This window comes from Loxodonta africana, chromosome 4, assembly GCF_030014295.1.
Source record: "Loxodonta africana isolate mLoxAfr1 chromosome 4, mLoxAfr1.hap2, whole genome shotgun sequence".
In the NCBI taxonomy this organism is placed as follows: domain Eukaryota; kingdom Metazoa; phylum Chordata; class Mammalia; order Proboscidea; family Elephantidae; genus Loxodonta; species Loxodonta africana.
In genome coordinates this window covers 96,327,724-96,354,564 of record NC_087345.1, presented here as the reverse complement: position 1 = coordinate 96,354,564, position 26,841 = coordinate 96,327,724, and the positions used below count along the sequence as shown (strand labels likewise).

Here is a 26,841-nt window from a genome sequence, read left to right as displayed (position 1 = left end):
AAAAAAAAAAACATTATGGGAGAGGGGGAGACATTAGTCAGAGGAAACAAAGGCAGAGGCCTGAGAAACAGGACTGCAGGTTCTTAGCAAGAGAATGACATAATGAACGCAGTATCTTTGGAGAACAACTCTGGCTGTTTAATATCATTGTTGCTAATGACTGGCTTGGCCCTTCTTTTGCCCTTAACGTTTTTTAAATAATATTTCGTTGTGCTTTCAGTGAAGGTTTACACAGCAGTTTAGGTTCCCATTCAACGATTTCTACACAAGTTGTTCAGTGACATAGGTTACATTCTTCACAATGCGTGAACATTCTTATTTTCATTCTCGTTGTTCCATTTCCATTAATCTAGTTTCCCTGCCCCCTTACAGTCTCACCTTCGTTTTACAGTAATTGTTGGCCGTTTGATCTCATATAGGTGATTTTTTAAAGGAGCATGGTAGTTATTCATTATTTTTTGAGCCAATCTGTTATTTGGCTACAAGATGACCTCAGGGGTGCTCCTTAGCATTTTAAATCTTTCCACAGAATTGAGGTTCACAGGTCTGGCTAGAGAGGGGCAGGAGAAAGCAGCCTTCTCTGTCACGCACAGCCAAGGAAAACTAGGTGCCTGACTTTCTCAAGTGAGATTGACTCATAATTAAGTGTTGCTTTATAATAAACTACATTATCAGACTAATTCTAATATTTCTAGACTAAGACGGACCCAGAAAAATGGCCTGGTGATATACTTCTGAAAATTAGCCAATGAAAACCTATAGATCACAACAGTCCAATCCCGTTGTGCATGAGGTTGCCACGAGTTAGGGGCTGACTCAATGGCTGCTAACAAGAAAAAATTTTAATAACTGACTCAAGTCTACCAAATCTTTATCTAACAAGTCCCTGCTTGCCATTCTTGTGGAGGGACTTGTTTTCTAAAGTGGATTGCAATTGTTTTTAAATTAAGAGAAGAGTCTGAACATTTTTGAACAAATCAAGCAAAACATCAATAAACTGCCCAGTACTGGCAGATCTAATTCCAGGCCAGGTGGCACTTCTCAGAATTAGTGGCAGAGGACTGGAGAGCAGATAAGCCAGGGATACGGGCGCTGTGACATGGGAGGGAGAGCATTCAGCAGGGCCAAAAGCTGTGAGACTGAAGAATAAGGCCCCTGTGTGATGGCCAGCTATTTCCTGTGGAACTTCTTGGAACAAGAATAATGGCACTGACTTGCAGAGCTGTTTTAAGGAGTAACCATTTAAAAGTATATTAAAACACTTTGTCAAGCGCTTCCCTGATTCTGCTTCTTCTGGTCTACCTTCTGCAGCAAGACTTAATAGGTTTTCCTCCAAAATCTTCTCTGGCTCTTCCACTGAGTAAGTTTCAAGTACAAATACCTCACCCCATAATTCTAGGTTCTGCTTAATTTGATTCTGCCTCAATGTTTCTATCTTAGCTCCCCTTGCTCCTCAAGATGACCCTCGTAAGAGGGGGTAGGACTGAGAAAAGACCAGTGTGTCCTGAGAGTAAACCAAACCCACTGCCATGGAGTCCATTCTGACTCACAGCGCCCATTCCTACAGGACAGAGTAGAACTGCCCCATACGGTTTCCAAAGACGTAATCTTTACTGAAGCAGACTGCTACATCTTTCTCCCTTGGAGGAGACAGCAGGTTCAAACCACTGACCCTTCAGTCTGCAGGTGAGTGCTTAATCACTGCACCACCTGGGCTCCTTCATCCTGAGAGTAGGGACTGAAAAAACGTGACAGTGGGAATCCAGTCTTCCCTTGGAAGACCCCCATCCTCCTCTTAGCCAGTTCCTTCCCGTTGGTTCAAAGCCCTCATCTTCCACGGGTCTTCTGATACTCTGGATTGAACTATGTATGTTCTTCTAACTGTGACCTACTACCTATTCTGTAGCATACACTGTGCTGCCAAATGCATCGTGCATCCCAAATGTTAGTGCAGGGCTGTCTCTCAGCTCCTTGTTACGCGCATGCATCCATGTGTTAGCAAATCAGAGCAACCCTCAATGAACTAAATATGCATCTCCTGGTGGCGCAGTGGTTAAGAGCTTGGCTGCTAACCAAAAGGTCGGCAGTTCGAATCCATCAGCTGCTCCTTGGAAACCCTATGGGACAGTTCTACTCTGTCCTGAGGGTCGCTATGAGTGGTAATCAACTCGACAGCAATGGGTTTGGTTTTTTTTATTTAGGAATCAGAAGCCTCGGTGGTGCAATGGTTAAGTGCTCAGCTGCTAACTGAAAGGTTGGCGGTTTGAACCCACCCAGCAGCTCTGCAGGAGAAAAGACCAGGTGATCTGCTCCTGTAAAGATTACAGTGTAGAAAACCCCCTATGGGGCAGTTCTACTCTTTGACAGTGGGTCCCTATGAGTCGAAAACAGGCTTGACAGCACCTAACAACAACAATTTAGGAATTACAAGTCCCTGGGTGGTGTAAAAAGCTAAAGGCTTGGCTACTAACTGAAAGGTTCATGGTTCAAATCCACTCAGAGGTGTCTTGGAAGAATGTCTTGGTAATCTAAAAGTCATGGCCACTGAAAATCCTAAGGAGATCAGTTCTTCTCTGAAACACAACTGACTTGATGGTAGCTGGTTTGGCTTTGGTTTATTTAGGAATTAGTAGATTAGGTTGCAGGGAAACATAGCTAAGTAAGAATAAAGTATTTAAAGGGAACCTTTTTATTCTCTTTATGGTATTTCAACTTTTTCTTCTTTTAGGTCTTTAAATCTTTGCTTTATATTCTGATAAACTTTGTTTTTAAATGAACCAGCCTTTTTGTAATGGGAAAGTCAGTTTCAAAACAACTAGGTCAAGCAGCTTATCTCAAATTTAGTTATCTCACCATTTTTTAAAATATGATTGCTCATTAGGAAGCACCAACCTCTGACAAAGATATTGACTTAAAATATCTCTTCACTGACTTGAAAATGTGCTAAGGGAAGAGAAGGTGTTTTTGATATGTGGTCTCTAGATGGTAAAAGCATTATGAAAAACAAGTTTTACCTGGGTCAATCTGAACTTACAAAACAGAATTTGATCAGCCATTAGGTAGCCAATTGCTTTGTGAATGAAACAAAACAAGACAAAAACCAACAATGGCTGACTTGGTGACCCTGAATAGACAAAGCCTCAAAAACGATGTAGCTAAAGGAAAAATACTGTACGATCCCACTTATATGAAAAACCTAGAAGAGTGTATAGAGAACAAAGTTTACTAGTGGTTATCAGGAGTGAAAGGGAGGTGGAAAAGGGGAGTCATTGCGTAGGACGCATTAAGTATCTGTTTACACTGATGAAAAACTTGGCAATGGACAGTGGTGATGGCCGCATGATACAGTTAATGTAATCAGTGTCACTGAATTGAACATATAAAAATGATGAATTGGGAAATGTTGTGTTATATATTTACTACAACAACAACAACAAAAAGATGTAGGTGTTATGCTGAGGCACTATGTGGAGGCAGGTGAACGATATAGAGCTGTTTTTTTAAACGAGAAATAAATCAACAATACTACCACCAACAATCCAATTAACGATGGGTTTTACATATAATCTTTTTTTAACCTCTAGCAGTCAGGTTCATTCAATGATTCATAATGCAAAAGAAAACTTAAATGACCTTTCCTAGTCTTCTCTGAAGTTCTAACATGCTATAAAAAAGGAAAAGAGAATGGGAGGAGAGAAGCAAGTAAGAAAGGGACTAGGAAACATATGAAAAGAAAGAATTAAAGAAATGGCAGACATTTAACAATAAGAGAAGGCTGAGACATAAGCAAAGCTTTATTTGGTGGACAAACTACTGAAAATAGGAGAAAAGAGATTTTAATTGCAACAGGAATAATTCAAGCAAGGAAAGAATTTTTTTTACTTGGCAATTGAATAGAGGATAAAGTTATGCAATCTTCTTCCCTAAGGTGTATAAAACATATAACGAGAAGAGAAAGGGTAATTTTTCAAGGCCTTTCCATTCCCAAATGATAAAAATTCAATACATAAGCTCTGATAATACAAAGACAAACAAAAAGTCTGATGCAGGGTGTAGTAACAAGAGTTGACCCAAATTCTTTTAAAAACAATTATTTCTGAAAGACTCTCAAATTCTGTTAGATGCTTCCTGGGTTATGACAACAGTAACTATATGTAGGGATAAGAAAAATAGACAATAAACATTAAAATATATGAATATTTACCCAGATACACCTAGGATAATCTAATATTTTACCAAATTTAAGGTAACAATAATCAGCAAGCATACAAAACCTAAAGTGATGGTTTTGCTTGTTGGGGTGGAAAGAAAAGAGTGGTGCCAAAGAAAAAAGGATGTACTTTTTATCAATATAGACTCTTCTTATCCTAAGAGGCTTACTATTGCCAGACACTGTGCCAAGCACTTAACATGGAATTAAGTAACTTGCCCAAGTTACATTATTAGTAACTAAGCTGTTGAGCCAGGATTTGAACCTAAGCAGGCCTGACTGCAGGGCCTGAGTTCTTAACCTACAAGCAGTATTCCATTTAGCACTCCCCAAGGATCCCACGAAGTAAGGTATTATTATCCCTGTCTTACAGAGATGGTACTGAACCTCAGTGCACAAGACCACACAGCTAGCTATTGACAGAACTTGGATTCAAAATAAGTCTAAATCCAAAGCCATGAGTTTAGCTTCCATCTCTCTCTCTGTCCCTCTCTCTCAATCATTCCACAAATATTTTACAATGTCCAGAGAAATAAAGTAACTTGCCCAAGGTTTTAAAACCCAAGAGTTTTAGCACCTGTACCAGGCATTATGATAGGTATGATAGATAAAAGGGATATAAAGATGATAAAGCCAGTCCCTTCACTCCAGAAGCTCACTCTAGAGAAAGAATCTAGAGCTTGCTGCTTAAAGTGTACAGTCCATAGGTTAGCAATATGAGTATCATCACTTGGAGCTTGCTAGAAATCAGAAGCGCAGGCCCCATCTCAGACCTATTCAGTCAGAATTGCATCTTAAGGTTTCCAGGTGCTTCGTATGTGCATTAAAACATCAGCCGCTCTGGTCTTGTGGACGCTGTGAAAGGTTTTGCTTTTCCAAGTATAGGTTTCTGTGACTGTCTACAACTGAAAACTTAGGGCATGAAATAAACCAACTGAACTAGAATAAGGGCAGAGGTGTCTTAAGACCCAAATGGTTCTACTCTATTTTTAACCAAATTTAAAAAGAGATTATTTTTATATTTTTTTTGGTGAGGGGTTTACAGGAAAAGCTACCACCTCGGTGCCAGGTAATCAGAGATCAATGGTCCATCCTGTCTTGTCTTCAACATTTTCTCTAGCTTCCTAAAAAGAGGCACTGTTACCTAGATGTTCACTGTTTTGGGGGGTAGTTACCTTCGACTCCTGTAATTGGGCCTACTTTCCTCCTCGGAATATGAGCAAGCTGCAAGAGATGGGGAGGTTTAGGTGTGGCTTCACAAGAATCATGGACCACTAAAATAGTCCAATAAATTAAGCCAGGTCAACCTATTAAAAAAAAAAAAAAAAAAAGCTGCAGCCCTAGAGTCGATCCTGATTCATAGCTACCCTATAGGACAGAGTAGAACTTCTTCATAGGGTTTCCTAGGCGGCAGACTGGAGTGTCCTTCTCCTGCGGAGCAGTTGGTTCTGAAACGCCAACCTTCTGGTTAGCAGCTGAGCACCTTAGCCACTGTACCACCAGGGGTCCTTGATCAATCTGTAGGAACCTTAAATAAAACAGGGCAGGAGTCTTTTTTGATTTTTATTTACCTTTATTTACTTGGTGCTATCATATGCTGTTTTAAATTTTGTTCCAGAGCCAGAAATGAAGATTCATGAACCATGTCAGTGAAGGAGGGGAGATAAAATAAAGAAAGAAATAAAGCCACCACACTGCATTTGCAACAGTGGAACCAAATTCCCCAAAGCAAGTGGTCATCACCCAACCGCTCTCCATCTGAACCAGCTCATAGCCTTGGTCATAGTCTACGGGGAACTCAGCTCATCAGGAAGGTGCCCAAGTCAGGTATGAGAACGGTGTTCCTTCCACCTACTACTAAACCAAACCAAACCAAACCAAACTCACTGTTACGGAGTCAATTCCGACTCATAGTGATCACGTAGGACAGAGTAGAACTGCCCCATAGTGTTTCTATGTACATATTCATGGAAGCAGACTGCCACATCTTTCTCCTGCAGAGCACCTGGTGGGTTCGAACTGCCGACCTTTTGGTTAGCAGCTGAGTGCCTTAACCACTGCACCACCAGGGCTCCTAAGTGCTAATTACTTATTTAAATTATTAAGTAATAATTCAATATTTCTAATAATCAAAACTTTTTAAATTGAACTCAGATTCTAAACTGGATATTGTAATAGACTTTCATTTTAAGGCCGCTGAGGTTTGCATTGCTTTCAGAACGAAGCTTTGTTATAAAACCACAATTCCCTAAGTAAGTTAATGGTTAAAATGCGTTCCTCCCCAAGTGGAGGTCAGTAGTGATTACAGAACTCACCAGGAGTACAGAGTGTCAAATGGCAGCTCATTACAACTATTAAAACCAGCTTTTCCACCAAACCTTATTACAACTGGAGGCAGTAGGGTAGAAGAGAAAGACATCAGTTTTAGACAAAATTGACTGGACAGCAATGGGTTTGGTTTTTTGTTTTGTTTTGTTTGGGCAAGTTATTTCTCTGAGCCTCAGTTATCTCATCTGTAAAGTGAATTTTTGAATTGTCCTCATGTGCAAAAGAATACCTTTTACATGATGGTTATAAGGATAAAGGATAATAAATGTAAAATACTTGGCACTCAAATGGTAGATGTTATCAATAATTACCCAGAAAAGGTAAAACAAGTAAACTTGAGTCAATAATAAGAAACATCACCTCACACAGTAAACACCCCTTGGGGGATAGTAAGGAAAAGTGAGTTGGGGACTTAACCTCTAAAAACATTTAGCAGAGGGAAAAAGGAGGAGAGGCAAGGGCCACAGTTTCAGAGTATGTCAATGATGGCAGCTAGGTCCTAGGCTGGGCTTTCAATTACACACTATATCAGAATGTACAGCAGATCAGAAATGATCTCCAGGGAAATGCCCAGTTAGGTGATACAATGCTCTTATCTCCCCCCTCCCCCCAGTTCCTTCTGATCACTCAAGGTATTGGTGTTCTGATAAGTATCCTCTATAACCCACTCTCTTCTCCTGGCCTTTTAGGAGGCCTCGTGCTTTATACAGCAGCCCTGGTGGCACAGTGGTTAAGAGCTCTGCTGCTGATCAAAAGGTCAGCAGTTCAAATCTACCACCTGCTCCTTGGAAGCCCTATGGGGCAGTTGTACTCTGTCCCATAGGGTCACTATGAGTCAGAATTGACTCAAAGGCAACGGGTATGCTTTAAACAAGCTGCGCTACTAACTCCAAAGAAGGAGGGCTTCCCGCTGTTGTTGTTAGTTGCTGTCTAGTAGGCTCCAACTCATGGTGACCCATGTGTGTCAGAATAGAAATGTGCTCCATCGGGATTTCGATGGCTGATTTTTTAGAAGTAAATTGCCAGGCCTTTCTTCTGAGGTGCCTCAGCATGGACTTGAAATTCCAACCTTTGGATTATCAGCCAAGTGTGCTAACCATGTGCACTACCCAAGGACTCCAGGCTCCACATCAAGCAACTATAAAACCAGCAGATCAGAGAATGCCCCAAGTCAGAGATTCTTTTTGAGCTGGAAGGAAGTATAAAAGACATTTGGTCCTACTCTTATAAATTAGGAAACACAGAAGCCAAGAGTTGGAAGGACTTGCCCAAGGTCACAGGTAGTGGCTGAGCTTCCAGGCCAGCGCCCTTCTCACCTGCCTCTACTTCTTCCTGCTTCTCCTCTCATTCATGGGATCGTTTCTTGTTTTTCTCTTTCATATACTGATTATATGAAATAAAGCCATTTGAGCTCAAATGCTATTATTGTTATTTAAAATTCACATTATGAATGATTTTTGTACTGATGTATTTATAGTTTTACCACAGGAACGCTGGCCACTGTGACTGTAACCACTGCTTGATTGAAAAGTGGGCAAAGTCAGATGACTATAGTATGCATTTGGATGTGGGACGCAGTGAAATTCCCAGTCTGTCTGATCCGTAAGCACAGAGCCTTTGAAAAGTTAGGGCTGGTTGGGGTCCAATGTGTTTATACATTTTTATTACACGCAATTGAAAGATTTGAAAAGATGAATAAATTACTTTCCTATTTGCTTCATCTGCTATTGCAGACTACGCCCAACAGATGTCACATAAGAAATTCAAATGATATCTTCAAATGGAGCATAATTTTAGTAATGAATAATTCAAGAGAATAACTGAAAATCAGAATAATTCTTTAGAGCCATTTCGTTCATCGGGTAGAAAGTGTTAGTGGAAAAACACTCACCTATTTATCTGACCATTTTCTACTTCGGTGAACTCATTGGAATCATTGCTAACGTTATCATCCTCGGGCACTGTCATGTTTTGCAATTCAGTTAATTCGAGTCCGCTTTTGAAATGCATCATGTTTAGGAAGTATCTGTACTCAACAAATTGGTCCAAATTCTTGTGTTCCGAGTATATTTACAAGTAGATAGCAGCAACAATATGACACACCTAGAATACAATAAAATGAAAAATAATTAAAAATAACAAAAAACTATTACAAGTAAACAAATGATTAATGTACTTATAATGCAATGTTTACATTTTGCTACTTGATAAAAAATGCATCGAAGCAATCGTAGCACATCAAGTTTTATGCCTTTCAACAAATTTCCTCCCTTTTAAACTGTAAAGTGAGCCATGTCCATAATCTTTATGGTCACATTTACAGGAATACCATGCCTGCTGCGGACAATGTAGACATTCTTTACTTGGAACAGTATGTTTAGAATGAAAGCGGTACAGTTATTTTAATGTGTCAGAGCACAGGGCGCATCTCTAGCTGGGTAAAGACCACACAGACACAAAAAGCCCTTCTGCTTTAGAAATCTCGGCTTAATGAAAACGCAAATCCTCAATAAGTGACATCATAAGGCACCGACTACCCAACCTGGTAGGTCAACCAGCACATGAAAATTGGTGTTTTGAAATGTAGCAAACAGTTTATCCATCAACTGCAAGAGATTAAATCAATCTCTTCAAGGAGATCACTCCATGTCAGGGAATTAGGGAGCTAAAAAAAAATCACACTCAGGGGATTTGGGTTAATCCAACTGCTACTACATGTCCTCATCAGAAACAAAAGACTTCCAAAGTGTACATTTCCCCCCACATGGATCACTAGAGTTTAACTTTCTGAGGGGTCACCAATAGTATATAAAGGAAAAAAGGAGTTTCAGACACACAGTATCACAAGTTTTTTTTAACAGGCACACGCAATGTCAGAAGCAAGGACTGTAAAGGCATGGGAACCTCACCAAGATACTCTCAGTGAGATGATGGGATGAAGCAGAATGTCAAGATTCTTTTATATTTCTAAACCCCTCGGACTACGTTTTTGATATTTTATCTGATCCTGAATTCCATAAGATGACCGTAACATAGTGAAGAAGGTCCCCAGGTGGTGCAGACTACTATCCAAAGGTTGGTGGTTGAAAACCACCCAGCAGCACCATGGAAGAAAGGCCTGGCGATCTGCTTCTTTAAGGCCAAGAGCACCCTGTGGGGCTCAGTTCTACTCTGTAACTCATGAGGTCGTCTTGAGTCAGAACTGACTTGACAGCAACAGATTTGGTTTTGGTTAATATAGTGAAGAGTCAAAACTCCAATATGCCCATCTAAGCACTCTAGTGTGTCCCCAGGAAGCACTTTGCTAATCGATACTTTAAGGACCCATAGAAAGTCCCCTAGAATGATACTTTTTCAGGAATTCTCCTCTTCCCCACAGCTGGGCTGTACCTTATTCCTTTTTATTCATACAGCCTCCTATCTAGAATGAAAGTCCCCTGGCTCTAGGACTCTTTTTAACATTTCCACAACATAAATACCTTCTGATACCTCAGGTTCCAGGAACCTCGTCTTTCCGGCAGGGCGGAGCCTTTCTTGGAAGGCAGGAAGCCAGAATGGGGGAGGTTTGAGCCCCATGACGCCTGGTCTCAGGCCAGCTTGGCAGCCAGGTGGTAATGTCAGAGATTGGCCCACCTCTACTTGTTTTTTAGTGCCTCCACATGGCAGAATGTTTGAAAATCTGTATTTATTTTGCGAAAGTTGAAATGCATTAAAATAGTTGCCCCTTGCTGTCATTCCTCAGCCCTCTTTGATGAAAGCTGCCCACTGGGTAATTTCTAAAAGTCCTGTCACACTGACTTCCACTTCTATAGCTTCCTCAGAGACTGCTGACATATACTACAGGTCTAGAAGAAAGTTAAGATTCTGTAGATGGTGTTTCCAGTTTGGGATAAGGAGTCCTTTTCTCTCAACAAACTGGTAAGAAATAGGACACCGGACAAAAGTTTTCTGAGGAGAGGAAGGGTTGAGTAATAATAGCTCCGGAGTTGACTGCTTGAGTTTTATGTTTCATATCAAATAGATACACTTGAGTGTGTTCATGAGCATGTGTGTATACAAATACAACGTCTATATAACTAGTCATTTAGAGCACTGGACAAAAAGAGGGAAGAATAAAAAGAATTCAGGAAGTTCTGGCCACTAAAATTTAGCATTAGGCAAATACCAAGTTAATCATATAGAATACATTTTTATTGTTAGGAGGTAACCTATCTGAAACCAAACTTTTTCTTGAAAATGAAAACTGGAAAATGAGGGGGAAAATTCACAGTTAGTGGCACCTGTCACTAAGGGGAAGGTCACACTTGGAAAATATTATCAATTCAATTTACCATATGTTTACTGAATGCTAGGTGACAAAAAGATAAAAGGGTAAAATTCAGGAATCTGAAGTAGCGTCATAGAAAAGTCACACTTGGACTAGACCTTGAAAAGGTTATTTTTAATTTTTTCCTGATTCTAAAACTAATAGAAGTTCACCGTAGGATATTTAGAACAGTCAGTGTATAAGAATCCCACCACTCAAAATGGGCCACTGTTAGATTTTGATGTATTTTCTCCTTCCCTCCTTCTTTTCTTTCCTGTTCTCTCTCCCCTTCCCTCCTTTTTCCCTTCTCCCCCCTCCTCCTTGTATTTAACATTGGGATTTCAGACTGTTTTTAACCTTCTTTTTCCATGTAGCATTATATTATAAGCATTTTGAAGAAGTGTTTTTAAAAATAATGTAAGTTCTTTATTAATAATATAGGTCTTTTGACAGAAAAATTAGAAAATGCAATTTTGCAAATGGAGGAGAAGACAAGTAAAAATTCAAAAAGGTCCCTGTTATGTCAGCAAGCAGAGATGATCACTCCATATGTATTGGGGTATGATCTTCCAGGTATTTTCTATGTACGTAGATACAGCACAGGGCACAAAGTAGACACTCAATAAATACCTGTTAAATGAATGGACGAGTACAAATAAAAAACATGCACACATTTGTTGTTGTTGTTGTTAGGTGCCGTCAAGTCAGCTCTGACTCAGGATGACCTTATGTATAATAGAGCAAAATGTCACCTGGTCCTGTGCATAGTCATGATCATTGATATGTTTGAGTCCACTTACAAAGATGAAAATTATACCAAACATAAAGTTTTAAAAACACACTTTTCTTCAATTAGCAAGATATCGTCTCCTAAGATAAGTTATGCCATAAAACATGAGTCTACACCATCACTGCTCATGCTTTCTTAACTGCTTAATTGTGTCATAAATTGACATCCAATCCTTTATTGCTAGAGATTCAGGCTTCGTGGTGAATAGGAGATTGACATATGGAAATGGGGCCTGAGCTGAGACTTCTCAGTGGAAGGAGACCATGGTCAAAAGCATAAGGGCAGAAATTTCAGGTTGAGTTCAAGAAACAAAGAATTATCTTTTAAATGAAAGATAGAAGTGATTACAGGACTATAAAATTAATTAAAAGGTGACTGCGTCATACTATAAAGATCTTGATGTAAACCCAAGAATCTACTATCTTTCAACATTTATAGATTGTTATAAATTACAGCTTAAACAGCAATAGAACATATCTGATCCTTGTCACAACTCTGTGAGGTACTTAAGACAAGCTTTATTATCTTGGGACACTTATTGATATGCTTTACCGATGTACTAATGTAAAATATATAAACTTTATACTCTGTGTGGTGTTTTATATTAAAGGAGAGGGTATATGAAGAAACTTGTCTGGCGTCAAATTGTATAAAGTCTATTTAAGCAAGCAAGACCATCTCATATAAAAAGATAGTATACCAAAAAACATTGGCACGGTAGAGACTAAACTACAGGGCAAAAGAAGTCCAGAAAGATTTCAGGGACCATAAGCAAACCAACAAACAAATAGGAGAAATAAATGGAACCTGGAGAAATCAGGCAACGTTTTCATAAAGAGGTGGGGCTTGAGTTGTGTCATTAAAAATAGCTAGGATTTAGACTGGCAGAAAGGGAAGGCATTACTTGTACTGGGACCAGCACAGACAAAGACATGGAGGCCAAATGTGTGAAGAATAACCTCATATGACCATTCAGATGAACCTGGCTTACACAGAATGAGCAAGGCACATGTTCTTGAGTAATAGAAAGTAAGATATTTTAGGTCTAGTACAAGCTGATTAAAAAGATTCTAAAGAGAAAAAACTAAAGAATATATTGTAACATAAACAAGATACAATTTCAATTACTGGTATACTTTGTGATGGTTTCAAAAGATTGATCCTCTCAATATTTGGTCTCACCTTTTTCTAGTCTATTTCTACAGAGGCTGGAAAGTTGAAAACTACATTGCCCAGACCCCTTTGCAGTTCCAGTTCCCGTTATGATTTAGGTTCCACCAATCAGATGCACTCTTGAAAGCTCTAAATTCAGAACTCAGCTAAGTACAGAGCAGTGGTGTCACTAGGATTGGTGTCACTAACTCATGGTGTGAACCCCGCCCCCTCAACGGACTTCCTTCCATACCAGGCCATACAGAATCCATACAGTCATCCCACACCATACAGTCAATTCCAACTCATAGTGACCCTATAGGACAGAGTAGAACTGCCCCATACAGTTTCAGAGGAGCACCTGGTAAATTCAAACTACTGACCCTTTGGTTAGCAGCCATAGCTCTTAACCACTATGCCACCAGGGTTTCCACAGAATTCCTAGTAATTATTTTTTTTTTACTTATGTGTTTTTTTTTCTCCTTTTAAAACTTCATTCTCAAAAAAGTTATTGATATAGTTCACAAATTCTAATTACCACAATATTGTAGCTAAAATCCCAGAAAGTTTGACAAAATCAGCGACCAACAAAAACAACAGCATGAGTTTGTAGCACATACTGACGAAAACAACCCCATTTCAAATTGTCACTGTAACTAGGTAATGATGACAGCTTTGACCACAGGGCATTACAAAAACCAAAACTAAACCCAGTGCTGTCGAGTCGATTCCGACTCATAGTGACCCTATAGGACAGAGTAGAACTGCCCCGTAGAGTTTCCAAGGAGCGCCTGGCGGATTTGAACTGCCGACCCTTTGGTTAGCAGCCATAGCACTTAACCACTACGCCACCAGGGTTTCCAAAAGTTGAGCTTATGAAAAATGTTTTTGTTATAACTACAGGGATATTTTTTATAAAAAAAAAATAAATAGCTGCTGAAACACTGCACAAAAATTTTATAGACAGTCATTTTGGTGTCGCTCCCTCTCACAGTGTCACCCAGTGTGGTCCGTACCCCTACACCCCCTTAGTAACACCACTGGTGCAGAGAGCAATGATGGTAGTAGCACAGTGTCCATTTTGCTGGCCCAGTTCTACCAGGCATGGCAGGTGGTACTGGAGCTAACAACTGTAGCTATGGATTCCTGATCACAGATTTGGTTGGCTCAAGTGTTGCACTGTTGAAGCATGCAGTTGAGACAATGGTTCCCGATTTCCTGGCTTCCTGAGGCGGCACGAGGAGCAGCTCCCTTAGCAGCCAAAGTTGGTTGACATTGTTCTGATAATCATCCCCAGAGACCCAGCCTACAGCCTGCTCTACCAGCATTTCCAACAACTTTATAGGTACTTAATTTCCTGTAGTAAATCCCTTTTACTTACAATAAAGAGAAAAATCTTTGTTATATGCAACTGAACCCTGACTGACAAATAGTCTTAATTTTATTTTTTCCTTCCTTTAAAATTCTTTATTATGGGAAATTTTAAACACATATAAAAGTAGATAGGATAGTCTGATGAGCCTCCAAGAACCAGCTTTAAAATTTATCAATTTGGGCCAATCCTGTCGAATTTTTACCCCCACTCTCACCTAGAGTTATTTTGAAACAGATCTCGGCTAAGTCATCTGTAAATACTTCAGCAAATATCTCTAAAGTTAAGAACTCATTTTAAAAACAATATCACTATCAAACTAAAAAATGAATCAATAAATAATTCTTTAATATCACTAAATAACCAGTCACAAACATTTAATTTTAAAATTTGTTATGACTGATTATTGGGTTTTTATTTTGAAGAATTAATAAATAAGATCATGCCTCTCAACTCCTGTGTATCAATTATGATGGTGAGGTCAGTGGTTTTGAGAAAACGTTGAGTCTAAGACCAGTGACGGTCCTATTCTTCCTGGCCATCTCCTCCCATGACTGACTGACCCTGGTTACCCACCTGGGGTCCCTGGATAGCGGGACTCTGAGATGGTAATAATATGGATCTATGAGTTGATTTTCTTTATTTCAAAAGTCCTTAAACAGGCTAAACAGGTTAACTAAAATGTCAGGTGTCCTTTCTTTAGGCTAGAATTTATTAACTTGATGCGATAATCCTAGGCTCTGATTGGCGTGGCAATTTTATATATCTTTATTAATCAAAATGGGTAATGAATTAACATATAAAAGTGGGCAGTCAACACTCATTAACCATATACTTAAGACCTGAACACTGAACTCTAAATAAATGACACTTCCATTAAAATAAAAACTTAAAGTTGATACCCAAATGTTTGAAAACAGGGGGCCCTCAGGAGATGGGAAAGGATAAAAACAGCCTTTGGTAGTGAAAAGGCTGGAGCCAGTAGGCAATCTCGAAAGAAAAGCTGTTTGTCTCTCCTCCCACCCAAGATTCACCGTGAACTGGTGCTGGTGTCTCACACCCTCTAGGACCTGTGTCATCACTTTCTCTCTACTGACTCCCCTGGCCTTTGTCAACCACTCTCAGAGATTCTTATCTGGAAAGTAACCTTGTCTAGAACCTCGAACTACCATCCCTTTCTGACTTTACCATCTCTTAACTACTTGCTCCTGTCCTCATCACTCCTTGAGACAAGCACATTCTGGCTCCAGCCCTTAGAAGCTATGTGACACTGGCAAGCAGGTTACTTTTTTTGGCCTCGAATTTCTCATCTGTAAAACGAAGATAATGTAATGCCCACCTCATACTGTCATTATACTCATCCACTTGGTCTATGTGCAACACTCAGAACTGTGCCGGCCTGCCTCTTGTAAACTCTTGTTACTACAGTTGCTGTTACTCCTAAACCAGGGGCTGTGCCTCGATCCCAACTCGTGGCAACCCCACATGTGTCAGAGAACTGTGCTCCATAGGGTTTTCAATTTTTTGGAAGTAGATCACCAAGCCTTTCTTCTGAGGCACCTCTGGGTGAACCTGAACCACAAGTCTTTCAGTTAGAAGCTGAGTGCGTCACCCGTTTCCACCACCCTTAATCAAAGCAAGTGGCCTTTTCTCAGTCCTCATTCTCTTTGATTCCGTCCACAGTATAGAGCACTATTTACTGATCTCCATCATCTTGCTCCTCGCTGAATCCTCCCAAGTGCTGCATCTCAGTATCTCTGCTAGCTCATCTTCCTCCTCCCGCCCTCAGTGTAGGGGTAGCTCTTCGGCCCCCCACTCTTGCTGCTCCACACGCTCCCTATTCTTTCTTTTTTAGGGTTTCTAGCCTGCAATGTCAGGCTAGATCCCACAGGGCATCTTTCAGATCTTTTTCCCCCAGTCTTTTCCATTTCACAAAACTAGAATTCCTTTGCATTATGAAATAGGCTCACCCTCATAAATACTACTCAGTAATGATCATGTCACTTAACATGTCACGTTTCTTCATCTGTAAGATGAGAAGGCTGGAGGGACAGATGATCCCTCAAGTTCCTTCCTGCTCAGAAAAATTTCCATAAAAATTCTTTTCAGACTCCAGCTCCCAGCTGGACCCCTCTGCAGATGTTTGCTGTTACCTCAAACTCCACATACCTGAAACTGAACACATCGTGTGACCCCACAGGCCGGCTTTTCTATTTCTGTTCAAGGTAACATTCATTCTCCTCGTCACGCAGACTTGAAATCCAGAGCCACTTTAACCCCACCTCCTATCTACAGTCACCAGTTCCTGTCAGCATTCTTTCATAACATCCCTTCCTATCCTCTGGTTCCTTTCAGTTCCCACTGCCTCAACCATGACTTTGCCACGGTTGCTCTCCTCCACGCTATCCACTGCTTCATGCCTTCTCCCATCTACAGGTGCAAGTTCTTCCTGAAAACCCCAGTCTTGCACATTCCCCTTCCCCGCTTGGCAATCATCAACTGTCCTTAATGTCTACAAGATGAGGCCTAACTTCTGGAAACTCGCATTCAAAGCCCAGATTGCTCATAATTATTCTTTAATTTTCTCTCCCACTACATACCATCTGAAACTTCCAGTGTTGAAACAAATCTACTCTTACGCAGTTCTCTGCTCTGTTCACACCACTCCCCGGGCCCTGAACACACTTACCTTACTGTCCCATCAAGCCCATCCCTGTGACACTTTTTTTTCAAAGCCAGTTTACCTGCTTGCACGCTTTACTGAACCTCAAGCCAGCCTCCTCTGTGAGGCCCTTCTACAGCGACCAGTCTGTGGCTTGTGATGAACTCTCTCAGCACTTTGTACAGACTGCCAGTTGCCATCAAGTCAGTTCAGGCTTATGGTGGCCCCATGTGTGTCAGAGTAGAACTGTGCTCTGCAGGGTTTTCAATGCCTGATTTTTCAGAAGTAGTTCACCAGGCCTGTCTTCTGAGGCACCTCTGGATGGATTCAAACCACCAGCTAGTAGGTTAGCAACTGAGTGCTTAACCATTTGCACCACCCAGGCACTCCTTTGTATAGATGCTCATTGGCTTATAATGAGAGTTCTCTTCTATTTAACCCCCTTTTTATGTAGTTATCCTTCTTTCTAATTACAACTTCAACTCCTTCAGGATAGGAACCACAAACCTCATCGCTCCCTAGCACATAACCCATTACCATCTAATCTATTCCAACTCATAGTGCCCCTATAGGACAGAGTAAGGCTGCCCCACAGGGTTTCCAAGCCTGTAATTTTCACAGAAGCCGAATATCACATCTTCCTCCCCTGGAGTGGCTGATGAGTTCGAACCCAGACCTTTCCGTTGGCAGCCGAGCGCTTAACCACTGTGCCACCAGGGCTCCCCCTAGCACCTGATGATAGTAAATATGTGTTAACAATCATCATGATGACTAAATTCAGAAAGGGAACTATGATCATCTGTCTACAGGCAAATATTTAGTGACCCGAGGGACAGATTACCAAATAAGCAAAGTACACACGGGCTTACTTGCGTTTACTTACTAAACTGTAGTACACAGTTTCACATGGATTTCACCACCCGTGAGTACCTTGCTTATTGGGTAATCCGTCCCTGAGTGATCCCCCAGAAAAACAGAACAAAAATGGGAACAAAAAGGAAGCACCATGCATAGTCCCACCTCACCGTTTTCACTAAGCCAGCTACCTTATTTCTTTTATATTTGATCTGGGCTTGTTGGGATTAATGTGAAAATACATTTAAAACTATAAAGTACTTGTCTTAGTCACCTACTGCTACTATAACAGAAATACCACAAGTGGATGGCTTTAACAAAGAAAAATTTATTTCTTTGCCGTAAAGTAGGCTAAAAGTCCAAATTCAGGGCATCAGCTCCAGGGGAAGGCTATCTCTCTCTGTCGGCCTTCTCATTAATCTGCCCCTGGACTAAGAGGTTCTCTATGCAGGGACCCCGGGTCCAAAGGACCCGCTCTGCTCCCAGCACTGCTTTCTTGGTGGTATGAGGTCCCCCTCTCTGCTTGCTTCCCTTTCCTTTTTATCTCTTGAGAGATAAAAGATAGTGCAGGCCACTCACCAGGGAAACTCCCTTTACATTGGATCAGGCATGTGACCTGGGTAAGGGAGTTACAACCCCACCCTAATCCTATTTAACATAAAATTACAATCACAAAATGGAGGCCACACAATTCTGGGAATCACGGCCTAACCAAGTTGCCACGTTTTTGGGGGACACAATTCAATCCATGACAGTACTATATAAATGGAAGTTATTCATCATTGATATTCTGACCACTGTGCCTGGAATATTTATGAGTTCCTGGCATGATCAGAGAAACAGATGTATTCAAGCAATGGTTCTCAACCAGAGACAATTTTAACTCCCAGGGGACATTTGGCAATGTCTGGAGACATTTTTTGGTTGTCACAAATGAGGGAGTGCTGCTGGCATCTGGGATGTAGAGGCCAGGAATACTGCTAAACATCCTACAAAGCACAGGATAGCCCCCCACCACAAAGAGTTGTCTGGCCCAAAGTGTCAGTAATGCTGAAGGAGAGAAACTCTGTGTTAAATGAAGCCACCGGGGGATGACTACCGTCCATCTCTGCATGGGGCCGTGGGATGAGCTGCTAACTTCCTTGGACAGATGGCCCACTACATCCTATCCTGTTCACCATATCCCAACACTTGCTCCTGTTGTCGTTGTTAGGTGCCACCAAGTCAATTCTGACTCACAGCCACCTCCGGCGACAGAGTCAAACTGCCCCCATAGGGTTTTCTAGGCTGTAATCTTTATGCAAGCAGATCCTCAGGTCTTTCTCCCACAGAGATGCTGGTTGGGGGGGGGGAGCGGATTCGAACTGCTGGGGGTTTGAACCGCCAAAATTTCGGTTAGCAGCCGAGTGTTTAACCACGGTGCCACCACAACTCCTTCACTTGCTCCTAAAAAATGAAAAAAAAAAAACAAAACCTGTTGCTGTTGAGTTGATTCCAATTCATAGTGACCCTATAGGACGGAGTAGAACTGCCTCATAAGGTTTCCAAGGAGCAGCTGGTAGATTTGAACTGCCGACCTTTAGGTTGGCAGGGGAGCTCCTAACCACTGCACCACCAGGACTCCTCACTTGTTCCTAAACCAAACCTGTTGCCATTGAGCCGACTCTATGAGCGACTCATAGCAGCCCTCCTACCCCTCCATAATTCCCCGTTCTGAGAACCCTGTTCAATTTTCCATCCAAACCAAAACCAAACCCAGCGCCATCGAGTCAATTCCGACTCATAGCGACCCTATAGGACAGAGTAGAACTGCCCCATAGAGTTTCCAAGGAGCGCCTGGCGGATTCGAACTGCTGACCCTTTGGTTAGCGGCTGTAGCACTTAACCACTACACTACCAGGGTTTCCTCAATTTTCCATATGAATCTTTAAATGTCTGTTAGCAATATGCCCAGCCTATGTTGTCTGGAAATTTTCCTATCCGTATGTAGACGCTCAGAAACAACTCGGATTCCTCTAAGGCAAAAAATACAGATAAACTCCAGAAGTTAATTAAGTCAAGCTGTAACTCTGGATACAGGAGTGTAAACTGTATATCACATTAAAACACAAATACATTTGAAGCTTAATTTAACTAGAACGGTGAGTCTATCTGAATAGTGTACGAAAAAAATTAAAATTTTTTCTCATGAACTGAAAGTTAATAGATTTAAATAATTACTAAAAACTTACAGCATTGAGAATACTTCATTCAGCCTTTGAAATAATTCTTTTTCTTTGCACATACATGTTTTTGCTCTTATGATATTTCTAATCAAGGACTATTAAACTAAAAACAATAAATGGGAGTTTTGTTGTTTGTTTTTAAGCCTTAGCTAAGCTATGACAGAGTCCCAGAGTGGTGCAAACGGTTAATGCATTCAGCTGCTAACCAAAAGGTTGGAGGTTTGAGTCCACCCAGAGGGACTTCAGAAGAAAGGCCTGGAGATCTGCTTCTGAAAAATCAGCCATTCAAAATCCTATGGAGCACGGCCCTACTCTGATACACATGGGGTTGTCGTGAGTCAGAGTCCACTCGATAGGAATTTTTTTTTTTCTCACAATGACAACTTCCAACAAAATAGGAAAAACAAAAATAAGGAGAATTTTAAAGCATCGTGAAGTGGTGCATGTAAAGAGGGTCGTTTATGAAAGACTCATTTTAAAATATGCCTTTATTTGAAAAGAAAAAATAAAAAGACACTTTATAATTCAATACCAATTAATAGTTACAGTCCTTGAACTATCGCTTTCTTTTCTCAGGCCTCAGTTTCCTTGCCTTAAAATAAAAAAAAAGAAACCCCAAATCAGGCTCATTACCATACAGTCAATTCTCACTCATAGTGACCCTATTGGACAGAGTAGAATTGCCCCATAGGGTTTCCAAGGCTGTAATCTTTATGCCAGCAGGCTGCCACATTTTCTTCCCACACAGCGGCTGGTGGGTTCAAACTGCCAACCTTTCAGTTAGCAGCCGAGCACGTAACCACTACGTCACCAGGGCTCCTCCACCTTAAAATAACCAAACTAACCCTGTCGCCCTTGCGTCAATTCCGACTCATAGTGATCGCGCAGGGCAGAGCAGAATTGCCCCACAGGATTTCTAAGAAGCAGCGGTGGATTAGAACTGCTGACCTTTTGGTTAGCAGCCTGAGCTGTTAACCACTACACCACCAGGGGGCAGTTCAATTAACTGATGATATCTAAGATCTCTCTTCGTTCTAAAATTCTCTGAATTTATAATTCTATACACTGTTTCTTAATGCGACACCCTCAAAGATAGGAAAATGGGCTTGTGCACACTCTTTCAAATAGATGATTTAGAGCTCTGACTAGACATAAGGATCACCTGGGGAGCTTTAAGAAAGTAACAATAATAAAGGGCACACTTCTGGCAGAGTCTGATTTCATTAACGTGGGATGGGATTGGTGGTGCAGTGGTTAAGTGCTGGGCTGCTAACCCAACCCACCAGCTGCTCTGGGGGAGAAAGACTTGGCAGTCTGCTTCCGTGCAGATTACAGCCTTTGGAAACCCTATGGGGCAGTTCTATTCTGTCCAATAGGGTTGCTATGAGCCAGAATCGACTTGACAGCAATGGGTAGGTAGGATGGGTCCTGAGCATGGGTATTTTCAGTTCTCTCCAGGGGATTCTAACGCGCAGATCCACAGATTTAAAGGTTAAAAACGCAAATGCAGCTAGTAGTGTCCAAAACCAAACCAAACCTACTGCCCTCGACTTGATTCCAACTCATAGCAACCCCGCAGGGTTTCCAAGGCTATAAAACTTTATGGAAACAGACTGCCACATCTTTTGCCCACAGAGTGGCTGGTGGATTTGAGCCGCTAGCCTTTTGGATAGCAGCCAAGCACTTTAACCTCTAAGCTCCCAGGGCTCCTTCTTGTTCATATGTGCTCTTGAGTCAGTTCCAACTCACAGCAACCCTAGAGAACAGAGTAGAACTGCCCCACAGGGTTTCCAAGGAGCAGCCAATGGATTCAAACTGCTGACCTTTTGGTTAGAAGCCATAACTCTTAACTGCTGCGCCACCAGGACTCCTACAAGTGTCTAGGAAGGTATAAATGGTCAAATAAGACTAGGTAAAACAAAGAACTGGAGAACACATGTCCCATGTATTTCCCTCCAGCTGACAAGAGGAATGGGCCAGATGTTGCATTTTTTTTTTTCCAAGAAATGTTAGAAATTCAGATCTTAATGAAATTCTGATTTTTAAATGTTGGCAATTTATTCCAAAAATTTTTGAAAGCAAGTACAGTCACACAAAATATACACACAGTTTAATCTGGTCCAATGGCCACCAGTTTGCAATCCCTGGCCAAAACAAAACTTGTTTAATAAAATTAAACACAACTTTTTCTCTATGCTCCACCGTCTCTCCCACTCAAAGCCTCTTTCCCTCATTCCTTGGGCCATAGCTTATCCCTTTCCTTTTCCTTTTTATGGTCTCTTTCTTTTCCAGTTCTTCTTCATCAATCCTAAGAGATGCAAACTGAGATCACACATTAAATCTTTATGTGGCTCTGGCTATATCACTGGACAGGCTTCTACACCTGGGAAAATTCAGGTTAAACATTGTAATCTGAGGCTATGGCTCCATGATGTCAGCAACTGGTTGGTTTAGTGCAATCAGGGAAAAAGGCAGTCAAGCTGGTAATTTGGCATTACTAAGATTGTATCAAGGAGCCTTGGTGGCGCAGTGGTTAAGTGCTTGACTCCTAACCGAAAGGTTGGCAGTTCAAACCCACTGGCCGATTTGCAGGAGGAAAAGATGTGGTGCCTGCTTCCATAAAAATTACAGCCTTGGAAACTCAATGGGGCAGTTCTACTCTATCCTATAGGGTCACTATGAGTTGGAAACAACTTGACGGCATTGGGGTTTTTAAGACTTTATCAAGCAACATATTGAGGTCCTCATTTAATTTCTGCTTTGGTTTGTTTTTAAATCGAAACCACTGCATACTAGAATTAACCTTGATCGGTTTTGTTTTTTGGGTTTGTTTTTATTTATTTACTTTTTTACTGTACTTTAGATGAAGTTTTACAGAGCAAATTAGTTTCTCATTAAATCACAAATTGTTTTGTGACACTGGTTGCCAACACCACGACATGTCAACACTCTTCTCTTCTCGACCTTGGCCCCACTGCCAGCTTTCCTATCCCCTCCTGCCTTCTCATCCTTGCCCCTGGGTTGGTGTGCCCCTTTAGTCTTGTTCTGTTTTATGGGCCTGTCTAATCTTTGACTGAAGGGTGAACCTCAGGAGTGAATTCAGTACTGAGTTAAAAGGGTGTCCAGGGGCCATATTCTCGAGGTTTCTCCAGTCTCTGTCAGACCAGTAAGTCTGGTCTTTGTGAGTTAGAATTTGTTCTACATTTTCTCCAGCTCTGTCCGGAACCCTCTATTGTGATCCCTGTCAGAGCAGTCGGTAGTGACAGCTGGGCACCATCTAGTTGTGCTGGATGTTTTTGTTTTTTAATTCCTGTGCCTGGGCTTCACCCAGGCCAGTTAAATCTAAATCTCTGGGGATGGACTCTGGGCATTGGTGGCTTTTAAAAGAGTCCAGGTGAATCTAATATGAAGCCTGCACTGAGAATCACTAATCTAAACCCAACCCCTAAACCTGAAAATAAGTAATGTGTTTAGCTCCTGCTAACAATGATCTTCAATAATTCTTTTAACTTGTTCAAGGATTTTCTCAGGACTATTCTCATTTTTTCTTCACAACTCTATGAGCTAGGCAGCTTGGATACTATTATTAGCATTGGACAGATGAGAAAATGAGACATATAAAAGTTAAATAAGTTGCTCAAGGGCACCCAGGTGGTTATTGGCAAAGACACATTGTAACCTCACTTGAAGCCAGGGCTTTGAACCAGTTGGTTCTGGTTCGAACCCTTGCTGAGACTGTGCATGTCCATCCCAGACACACTGAATTGGAACCTACATTTTAACAAGATCCCCAGGTGATTCTTACGTATAATAAATTTTGAGAACCACTGTTCTACTAGTGGTTCTCAGAACTGGTCCCTAACCAGCAGCCTTAGCATCACCTGGGAACTTGTTAGAAATGCATGTTCTCAGCAGGGGTTTGAACGACTTTCTTCTGCTTGAAGCAGAGTTTCCTGGCTGCAAGCCCAGTGCTAGCTTCCTCAATCATGTAGCCTTACCAATTATTTAATTCCTCTGCTGTTTGGAACTAACCCTGACACACGGGTTGTCACTAGAAAAGAAATGAATATAATGTGATCAATAGAAAACATTGGCCAGTGTTCCAAGTGGCCTTGCACTGAAGTTTATGATGCAATTTTTACTCTGTCTACCTCTACCAACATACTTCCTCCATCCCTATACCACATATCATAGATGTGTTCTTGAAGAGACTGAAAAGTTTCAGGTAGTTTCCATTAAGATATTATTTTCAGAAGAGTATTTTTAAAAGATTGAATAGTGATAGAATTTTAGAGGAACTTTACTAATCAACTTTCCCCAACTCCTCTGACAAATGAGAAACCTGAAGTTCCTTTTAATTCAATATATACAGAGAGCTTACATAGTGCCAAGTACTCCACATCCATTAGCTAATGAAATCTTCAGAATAACTCAAGATGGGTACCACCACCATCAGAAGGAGTGCTGGTAGCATAACGGTTAAAGCACTTGGCTGTTAACAAAAGGCTGGTGGTTCGAATCCATCAGCCACTCTGCAGGAGCAAGATTTGGCAGTCTGCTTCTGCAACAATCACAGCCTTGGCAACCCTATAGGGCAGTTCTTCTCTGTCCTATAGGGTTGCTGTGATACGGGTTGGAATTAACTTGACAGCAGTAGGTTTGGTTTTTTGTTTGTTTTACCACCACCATCATCATCATTCCCATTTAACAAACTAAAAAAGAAAAAAAAAAAAAAACCTGAAGTTTACAGATGCTAAGCAACTTGTTCCCAACAAGGAACTGCCAAAAAATTCAAGCCAGATTCAGAAAAGGATGTAGAATGAGGGATATCATTGCTGATATCAGATGGATCCTGGCTGAAAGCAGAGAATACCAGGAAAATGTTTACTTGTGTTTTATTTACTATGCAAAGGCATTCAACTCTGTGGATCATAACAAATTATGGATAACATTTTGAAGAATGGGAATTCCAGAACACTTAATTGTGCTCGTGCGGAACCTGAACATAGACCAAGAGGCAGTCGTTAGAACAGAATGAAGGGATAGTGTATGATTTAAAGCCAGGAAAAGTGTGTGTCAGGGTTGTATCAGTTCACCAAACTTATTCAATCTGTATGCTGAGCAAATATTCTGAGAAACTAGACTATATGAAGACGAATATGGCATCAGGATAAGTGGAAGACTCATTATTAACCTGCGTTATGCAGATGACACAACCTGGCTCGCTGAAAGCAAAGAGGACTTGAAGCACTTCCTGATGAAAATCAAAGACTACAGTATTCAGTATGAATTACACCTCAACTCAACAAAAATCCTCACAACTGGGCCACTAAACAACATAATGATAAACAGAGAAAAGATTGATGTTGTTGAAGATTTCATTTTACTTTGATCCACAATCAACACCCACGGAAGCAGCAGTCAAGAAATCAAAACGGTCAACAATATCATAAAGAGATGTATGAGATGGCTTAGCCAATGTCTCATAGTTCAATCCAACACGCATTTATTAAGTGCTGAGCATTAAAAAAAAAAAAAAAATAGAGCATTAGGGGAACAATAATGAGTAAGACTGTTTTTTGCCCTCAAGAATCACCCAGAGGGAAAGACAAGATTAGAAAAAGCAGATTCTTGGCTTCTCAGGGTAAATGCATTGTGTGGAGTGGATTGCGACTCATAGCCACCCTATATAACAGAGTAAAACTGCCCCATAGGGTTTCCAAGGCTGCTGCATCTTTCTCCCATGGAGCAGCTGGTGGGTTCTAACCTCCAACCTTTCAGTTAACAGTCAAGCTTCTTAACCACTGCACCACCAGGGCTCCTTTCTCAGAGCAAATAAGGCTACCTTAATTCAAAGAGTAGTATACAAAATATACATAAACAGCAACAGAATTTTAAAGAATTCAAAACACCTTTATAATCTATTAATCTTATCTCCTGAATTATATTACTGTCAGGCAGAGTGTAATAAGTAAGGGTCTTTAAGTACTTGTCATTCCTCCTTCCCTGAGGGCTTCCCCTAATAAGTCAAATAGCTGATAACTTCTCATCCTTCAGGCTTCAGGGCCAATGTCATATCCTCACACAGGCCCTCCCAGCAGGTCACTCTATTTCAAGAGCCCTCCCCCATCACATGATCCTGTTTTATTTTTTCATAGTATTAACCAATACCTGAAATTTATTTTATTTATATACGCGTCTATTTTCTGTTTCTCCCACAAGAATGGAAGCTTCACGGATGCAGGAACTTTATCTTGTTGGTGCTGCCTGCCACATAGTAGGAAACATTTATTGAATATAAGTGTGGGGGGGGGGAAGCAATAAACCGCATGGCCTCAAAACCAGGCCGTTTTCCAGATACCTAAGGTGACATATCAAGAATCCAGTGACTCAGAAGACCAAACCATTTTGAGCCTGGGGTGGAACCAGAATCCAGGGGCCCACACCAGACCAGTGCCCAGACTTGACTGTTTGGCATAGATTTAAGGAGTACCCAGCTGGCCTGAGATGTCGACAATGAGGCCACCAGCCACCAGGCTCAGGTCTTATTTCTGCTGTCCTTCTGACGTCAGAAACAGCACGAGTTCCCGCACAGTTTCTTCTACCAAGGTGACAAATTACAGTCTCACTGGGCCCTGAATTCTGCAAACCATAGACTTATTTTTCCCCTTACGTTAGAGACTAAAATATTAAAAAGCCCACTGCAGAGAAGTCAAATTCCCCTCCAAATGCAAATTAATGCGGTTTCCTAGCCGCGGGGTCTCTTGCACTTTTCCTACGTATATCACATATATATTCGTATAAGAATCCACAGAGGCAGCGGGTTTCCACTGAAAAAAGAGTTATAAAAACCCCGTGTCCACGCGGCAGAGAGAGACAGAAAGGACTCTCATTCGTAGCACCACCTTCCCCAGCTGAAGGCAGCCTGGGAAAGGCATCAG

The 26,841-nt window shown here is 41.1% G+C and overlaps 1 protein-coding gene across 5 annotated transcripts in view; it reads right to left on the bottom strand.

Moving 5' to 3' along the window:
- SLC38A1 (solute carrier family 38 member 1) overlaps window positions 1-26,841 on the bottom strand; it is a 78,187-nt gene that overhangs the window by 49,856 nt on the left and 1,490 nt on the right. For 4 of the 5 annotated variants that reach the window (XM_064284345.1, XM_023555562.2, XM_003405731.4 and 1 more), the window contains exon 2: window positions 8,430-8,641. In XM_064284345.1, coding sequence (XP_064140415.1) covers window positions 8,430-8,551 — 122 coding nt within the window. In that variant the 5' untranslated portion in view covers window positions 8,552-8,641. Of the gene's footprint in view, window positions 1-5,385; window positions 5,518-8,429; window positions 8,642-26,841 lie in introns of those variants that run through there. The other variant, XM_023555565.2, reaches the window with a different exon arrangement.